Source organism: Castanea sativa, chromosome 9 (assembly GCF_040712315.1).
Source record: "Castanea sativa cultivar Marrone di Chiusa Pesio chromosome 9, ASM4071231v1".
NCBI classification, from domain to species: domain Eukaryota; kingdom Viridiplantae; phylum Streptophyta; class Magnoliopsida; order Fagales; family Fagaceae; genus Castanea; species Castanea sativa.
This window is the reverse complement of record NC_134021.1, coordinates 40812716-40821038: the sequence shown is the minus strand read 5'-3', so window position 1 is coordinate 40821038 and position 8323 is coordinate 40812716. Positions and strand designations below refer to the sequence as shown.

General features: G+C 35.8%; 1 protein-coding gene across 1 annotated transcript; it reads left to right on the top strand.

The window, feature by feature from the left end:
* The first annotated feature begins 1901 nt into the window (after positions 1-1901).
* LOC142610303 (triacylglycerol lipase SDP1) lies at positions 1902-7549 on the top strand. Its single transcript, XM_075782089.1, has 3 exons — positions 1902-4231; positions 6042-6185; positions 6327-7549. Exons 1-3 carry the CDS (start codon positions 2816-2818, stop codon positions 7293-7295), a joined length of 2529 nt encoding a protein of 842 aa, XP_075638204.1. The 5' UTR covers positions 1902-2815; the 3' UTR covers positions 7296-7549.
* Positions 7550-8323: the final 774 nt, after the last annotated feature.

Genomic DNA, 8323 nt, shown 5'->3' with positions numbered 1-8323 from the left:
TTTCTATCTCTCCAAAATAAAATTAAATCACTTTTCTAACTTACGTGAAAAGTCCTCTCTTTCGGTGCAGTCAATATAAGCTTACCCACGCCATGTGGCTCAAACAAGCTCCATTCTTTATGTCGTTATCTCAACGCAAATCGTAGTTTTTCTTGTAAGCAACAAAATGCGCTTTCGTTTACGCAACACTTTGAATAAATGGCACAACATTTTCTTCTTTTAATTTTTATTTTTCCTTGTTACGATAACAAACTGTTACTATTTTTTTTTTAGTTTATACTTTATATTATAAAATTGTAGAAATTGTTTCATTATCTCGGAATAACTATAACAAACTAGCTTACATCATGTGCCAGAGTAGCCAGTAGAAAGAAGTGAGCGTGATTCCTCTAACAGAAACCAGACAATCAAACCAGAATACAACTCCACCTGAGAAACCAAGCCCTGTCGGTCTAACAACTCCATATTACCAGATCTTCCTAAGTGTCATGTGTTAATATTTAGCTTTTGTAACATATATGCTGTCAACTGTCAAGCGTTGATACAACTGTTAATATTTAGCAAAACAATGAGTGTGTTTGGATAGAACTTATTGCTGAAAACTGAAAACTGAAAACTGAAAATACTGTAGTAAAATAATTTTTAAATGTGTAAAAAGTACTGTTTATGCCAAAAATTACTGTTCATTGGCCTAAAATTACTGTTTATGGTCAATGAACAGTGACAGACACGCTGAAAAAAAAAAAGGAGGAGCCCAGACGCTGGACGTGGACGCACTATCCAAACACATTCAATATATGCTGTCAACCGTCAAACGTTTCTGTTCATAAAAAATAAAAAATAAAAACCATCAAGTGTTGCTTTTGCCAAAAGAAAAACACTTGGATCTGTTTAGATACTGTAGTAAAATAATTTTTAAATATATAAATAATATCACAGGACCTATTTTTAATGAAATTTTATTTGAAAAAAGAGAGTTGTAAGTCTCGTGAATAATACACATAACCCACTGACAAACACTAAATGCAAATGTTGAGAGAAATTTTCTGTATCTAAACACTTACTTAGTCCTAAACTGTTACATCAGTGAATAAGAGGGCAACAAACTGTGAATCTCAACGACAAAATAAGCATAAGAAGCCAATGAGTGACAGCCATCTTGTTATATTGACAACTTGTATGAAATCTTACGTACGTTGTTCAAATTCCTGGTTGTGATTAATTTAATATCACTCAGTATTTTTCTAAAATGTTTTTTTAAGAGATTAATGTAATATCCAGTACTTTTTTCTAGAATGTACTTTTAAGAGAACACAGTATATTTTACCATTTTTTATTATGTGTTGAGAAGTAAGATAGCATTATAGTACCTTTATATGAGTCTATCATTAATATAAATAACTTTATTATGTACCAATCACAACAAGTCATATTGAATCAAATACCTTATATTTTAATCGATAACTCTAATATTTTCCACGAAAAACATTTAGAATATAAATCATTCCACTTCCATCTAATAACATTAGGGTCCGATTACTAAATGTTCTTAAAACATTTATTAATAAAACGTCGTAGAAAAGTTTTTATATCATTTTTATAGAAAATATACAAAATTAGTAAAAACAAAATCTGTTAATATTTTTTATTTCCGATAAAAATGTTTCCAAAAATATTTCTTAAAACAATTGACATCAATTTTCTATTTGAATTATCCCAAAAAAAAAAATCGTATTAGTATTTAAGGAAACATTACGTTGAACTTTGTTACTTGCAGTTTCAATATTTTGATGTCTTTAAATACAAAGTTCCAAAAATATTTGTTGCTGTCCAGAACCCGCCCATTCTCTTCCTTATCCTGTTCCACGTTTGTTAAATACAGTAGCTTTATCCTAATCTTCATTCAGAAGTCGGCGTCCCCATATCGCTATCTTTAACTTTTATTATCTCTTTTCAGATCCCAATGCTTTCAAGAATTCAATTTTCCTGGTAATATTAATTCCTCTCACATATCTCTCTGTTTTCAAATTCTACAGCTTTTTTGATATCTTGGGATTATATTAAGTATTGGGTTCTGATTTGGATGACCCATTTGGCTATTGATTTTGATTGTGGGGATTAAAGGTCGAAATTTGTGTTTTTTCCATCTGGGTTTTGAAGCACCATTTGGATTTGGAAGGTTGAGGTTGTCTTTGACCAAGTTGTTTTTTTCTGGGTGAGGAGTGTGGAATTGGGAAACTAAAGTTTGGAGCTTTGAGGGTTTCATTAGATATTTCAATTTTGGGGGGGCTTCTGATATATATCCCGAATGGAAGTTTTGAGGATTTGAGGTCAATTTATGTGCTTTGTAATTTGGTTCAGGATCAAGAGGTTGGCATCTGTTACTTTTATCCATATTTTGTACTTTAATTTGTGCAATTAGGCTTCTTGTTGTTGACTTTGTGAAGATCTTTGATCAAAATTACTGATTTTTATAGGGTGCAACAACATTTATTGTTTTTTTTTTTTTTTCAAAATCCTATTATGTAAGCAGATTGAGCATTTGACAAAATTATAGGAGAAATCAATTTATTGAAGTTCAATTCTAGTTTGAAGAGACAAACCCATTTTTCACTATCATCTTGTGCATACAAATTCAGCTATTTTCTTCTTACATCTTTATAGATTTTTTTTTATTGAGATTTAGCTTGCCAGGACTGTCCATATCATAGTTTCCTAGTTCTTTTGTAGACCTTTATTATATTTCTTCAGCTCTGTAGATTGAGCTGTGACATAACCACTCAGTTATTCACAGACCTGTTTTATTAACCAAGATATGGATATTAGTAATGATGCCAGTGTTGATCCTTTTAAAATTGGACCTTCATCCATTATTGGTCGGACAATAGCTTTCAGAGTTTTATTCTGCAAGTCAGTCTCACATTTGAGACATCAAATATTTCATTTGCTGTTGCATCTCATCTATAGATTTAGGGACTTTGTCACACCCATGGCAGCATGGTTGCATCCCCGAAACCCACAGGGGATATTGGCAATGGTGACAATAGTTGCCTTTTTGTTGAAACGATACGCAAATGTTAAACAGAGGGCCGAAATGGCTTATCGGAGGAATTTTTGGAGAAATATGATGAGAACTGCATTGACATATGAAGAATGGGCTCATGCTGCAAAGATGCTAGATAAAGAGACCCCAAAGATGAATGAATCAGACCTGTTTGATGTAGAATTGGTGTCAAACAAGCTTCAAGAGCTCCGCCATCGTCGCCAAGAGGGATCGCTGAGGGATATTGTATTTTTCATGCGAGCTGATCTTGTCAGAAACCTTGGTAATATGTGCAACCCTGAACTTCACAAGGGTAGGCTTCATGTGCCGAAACTCATAAAGGAATACATTGATGAGGTCTCAACTCAGTTAAGAATGGTTTGTGATTCAGATTCAGAGGAGCTATCATTAGAAGAGAAGCTTGCTTTCCTGCATGAAACAAGACATGCCTTTGGGAGGACAGCTTTGCTTTTGAGTGGGGGTGCTTCCCTTGGATCTTTTCATGTTGGTGTGGCTCGAACACTCGTAGAGCATAAGCTTTTGCCTAGGATAGTTGCCGGCTCTAGTGTAGGATCCATTGTGTGTGCTGTGGTCGCCACTAGGTCTTGGCCAGAGCTGCAAAGTTTTTTTGAAGATTCTTTGCACTCATTGCAGTTTTTTGATCAGATGGGTGGGATTTTTACAGTCGTGAAGCGGGTGATGACACAAGGGGCTGTCCACGAGATCAGGCAGTTGCAGAAGATGTTAAGGCATCTAACAAGTAACCTTACATTTCAAGAAGCGTATGATATGACAGGTCGAATACTTGGGATAACAGTTTGCTCCCCTAGGAAGCATGAGCCACCTAGATGCCTTAACTACTTGACTTCCCCTCATGTTGTTATATGGAGTGCAGTGACTGCTTCTTGTGCCTTCCCTGGTCTCTTTGAGGCTCAGGAGCTAATGGCAAAGGATAGAAGTGGAGATATTGTTCCTTATCACCCACCATTTAATTTGGATCCAGAGGAGGGCTCAGGCACTACCCGTCGATGGAGGGATGGTAGCCTGGAGATTGATTTACCTATGATACAATTGAAAGAACTGTTCAATGTGAATCATTTTATTGTCAGTCAGGCAAATCCTCATATTGCACCATTATTGAGGCTAAAGGAATTTGTGAGAGCTATTGGAGGCAACTTTGCGGCCAAGGTGTGTATATGTTGACTTGGAATTTCAATCAGTTTTGATTATTCTGTGTTTTTCTTTGCTGATAACTCTGCTTCTGTATATAATTTTCTTTATTATATTATTTATGGCCCACAAAAGATCAATATGATAATGATCTTGTCTTCTCTTCATCTTTTCCCCAACATGCATGAGTATGGAATTTCAGTGCATGTGTTGTGTACTCTTGTTGGCCACTGCTGTGTTTTTTTGACAATATTTTAGATGGACTAGCGAAATCTGGTTTTCCTGATCTTTGCTGGACTAAAGTCTGGTATATATTTTGACCTTCTAGCACTAGTGTCCTGATATTTTGATGAACATTATTGGGATTGGTCCTTTGTTAATAATCTTATGAATCATGCTACTAAGTAACAAAAGAATAAAGCTCTCTTTTTCAGAATTCCTTGGTGACATGTTTTTATAAACTGGCCCTTCCTCCCCTCCAAACCCATCTCCTCATTCTGTATCTAATATGAAAAAGGGAAAGAGATATTTGGCTATGTTCTCTACATGTTTACTCTTTCATCCTTTGCTTTACTGGCCTCCACTCAAAAACCTCCCAACAAGCTTGAGGGTAAAGCTTCACACATGAGAGACAACAATGTTGAGGCCCCAGAAAACTTTGTGATGAAAAAGAAATACTAATGTCAACTAATGTACAGTTCATACAATCTAAACCATGTGTAGTAGACCCAATTCAACCTTTTGGAGAGTCACTATTGGAACTATCCATGATGGATGATGTGAAAATGCTTGATTTGATGGTGCTCACTACAGAGTAAGATAAGGTTGCATCAAATACTCCAGTAACTCCACCTATCAATTTTATCATTCCACATACATTTAATATGGTGGATCAAAAAGCTGCCATATTTTTAGTGTAAAAAAAGATATGCTTCAAGAGTTGGTGCAAGTGCCAAGTGCCAAAATTTGCCTTCAAAACTTGAGGTCGAGTTATCTCTAACTAGGGGAATATGATGCAAGGAGCACCAAAATTATTTCAAATTTTATTGTTTCAGCTTTCCTTTGAGATACCATATTTGATTTTTGAATTAGTTTTCTTTTTGAATTTGGTCTTTAAAGTTGTTGAGGCTTTTATGGGATTTAATTGTGGCTTGATTAGATATTTCCACATTGATGTAATCTTGGAATCCCTTTTAAAATAGTGACTCTTGTAATCGTGAAGGACATTACCATTTGAATAAGAATTTTATGATTAGAGAATGTTCTCTTTACTTGGTGATTCCAAGCACCCTTAGGTGGTGATGCCTAGAGTTTTCAAGCAAATTCTAGGTGGTGAAGCTTAGGATTTGTTCTGTCTATCTCCTTTTCCTCTTTTATCTCTATTTTCCTGCCAATGTACTGCATCATATGTTGAGGCAAAATAAATGGTAAAGGGCCCCGCTGACACCACTTTTGATGTGCATACACAGGGATCTGTTTTTATGAGATACACAGAGTCCATACACTTGGTAGGAATGTCATGGCATTTACACTTGGAGGGAATGTAATAGCACAATAAACATACATATTTTCTGAACCATGGATGTCAACCTCCTCTTAAATAGATTCCAGCTAAAATGTATTTTTCAAAATATTTTAGAGACAATTTGAATGTGTCTCATGTTGTTTGATTTACAGCACCTAATTGGTATTGTTAGAACGTTGGTAGGAATAATCAGCTCCTCAGTCCATGCCTAGTGGTTGTTTGATTCAGTTATGGAATCTGTTTTGTCTTTTCTTGACAGTTGTGTAGATTGAAAATAAACCTTTTTCACTTTTTACAATGTAGCTTGCTCATCTCGCTGAGATGGAGGTGAAACATAGATGCAACCAGATATTGGAACTTGGTTTTCCTTTGGGGGGACTTGCCAAGCTGTTTGCTCAAGATTGGGAAGGTGATGTCACCGTTGTTATGCCTGCCACACTTGCTCAGGTATAGGCAAAGAAACAGTATAACAAGTATATAGGCATCTAATTCCTAGTTTTAGAATTCCATTTGTTTTTATCAATTGCAGAATTCTTAAGATGGAACTGACTAGTAATTATTCTTTCCAATCCTTGTATCTTGTACCAGTATTCAAAAATTCTACAAAACCCATCTTATGTGGAGCTCCAAAAGGCAGCAAACCAAGGGAGAAGGTGCACTTGGGAGAAGCTTTCTGCCATAAAATCGAACTGTGGGATTGAGCTTGTCCTTGATGAGTGTGTCGCAATTCTCAACCACATGCGTAGACTCAGAAGGAGTGCTGAGAGAGCTGCTGCTTCTTCTCATGGCCTAATCAGCACCACAAAATTTAGTGGTTCAAGACGAATTCCTTCTTGGAATTGCATCGCACGAGAGAATTCAACTGGATCCCTTGAAGAAGACCTTGCGGATGTTGCTTCCTCATTTCATCATGGAGTTGGTGGATCCACTGGATTAGGTCCTGTCAAAAGTATGCGAACTTACCGGAATATGCATGATGGAAGTGATAGTGAATCTGAAAGTGTTGAGTTAAATTCTTGGACAAGATCTGGTGGGCCCTTGATGAGGACAACTTCGGCAGAAAAGTTTATACACTTTGTCCAAAATTTGGATATGGATACTGAGATGAACAGAGGTTTTGCATTACAAATAGTCGCCAACAATCAATATTATCATAGCCCAAGGGTGACAACACCCGATAGAAGCTCAGAAAGCACAGAATTTGATCAGAGGGATTTTGGCAATAAAGTCACCGTTAATGGTCCTAGCATAATGGTGAATGAAGGTGATCTTTTACAGCCTGAAAGGACTCATAATGGGATTGTGTTCAATGTTGTCAAGAAAGAAAATTTAACAGCATCAACTAGAAGTCATGACACGGAAAGTTACAACAGTGACGTTCCTGAATGTGTTCAACTTGACTCTCTTGAAAAGGAGATTGATGCCAGTTCTGGATCAGAATTTGGCGATGATAATGTCATTACAGCTGACATTCCAGATGGGACAATTCCGGATTGTATCACTGATGACCATTCTGTCGTAGATGATTGTATCAACAAGCATGCTGTAGATAGTTGATTTTGAGAGCCATTTTGCTTCAATGATTCTTTATTGTACCATTGGTTACTTCATTGTAGCCATTGAAACGTGGGACAATACCTTCCACAAAATGGTAGAAGTGATGCATAAAGCTGTTTATTCTGTAATCCTAATCATGCATCTAGTTCATCAGCATATAAACACCATAGTTGAAAATGTCGTGCTTATTTTTCAATGAATGAATCAGATCTGTGCGCGCTGGAGCAAAAGCACGTGCTGGAGAACATGATCAACTCTGAGATTATTTTCCTTTTGAATGTGATTTTGTAACATAAGTATCATGTCGTTAAGGATTTCATTAATTCATATATAATGTGGGTAAATACTATATACTGTTTTGTTTATATGTCCTGTTGAAACTTACAGCCATTGGCACATGTTACTATGTTAGTCTACTGTAGCAATATTATGAACTGAATCTCAGTGCGTTCATATAATAAAATAGAATGACATAACAACTGTGAAGAAGTTCTTGGTTTCTTTATTGTACTAAACATTAAACTAAATAATACCAAGGGACAGCTAAAAGGTGAATATTCTCTTCAATTTTTTATGTATGTTTTAGATGGTCTCAGACAACTTACAAGCAGTACTCTAAAGAAATAAGATTCTTCTTGGTATGACCCATCTAATACCAAATTAGAGCTTCAGGTCCATGGTCCAATGACAAGTTAACAATCACTAGTCTGACTATAATACAGTGTTTAAGCAAAATATGGTTTAAAAATCCACATTTTTAAATATTTTTTCGAATAACTTTTAGTTATATCCCAAATTATATATAAATTCTCTGTTGCCCAACAACATTTGGAAGGACCAGAATCTTGGATTATTTTCCTTGATGTTGCCTGTGTTCTGTTCAAAGATACCATTCACCTGTCAATTGTGAATTGCTGGGCTTCCTAATTTTAATCCTTGGACCCAAGCCTATATTTCAATCATTTTCTAGCCGACTTATTAAGCAGTTCATGTACCAGGTCAATTGCAACTTGTACGAGTTACATTGG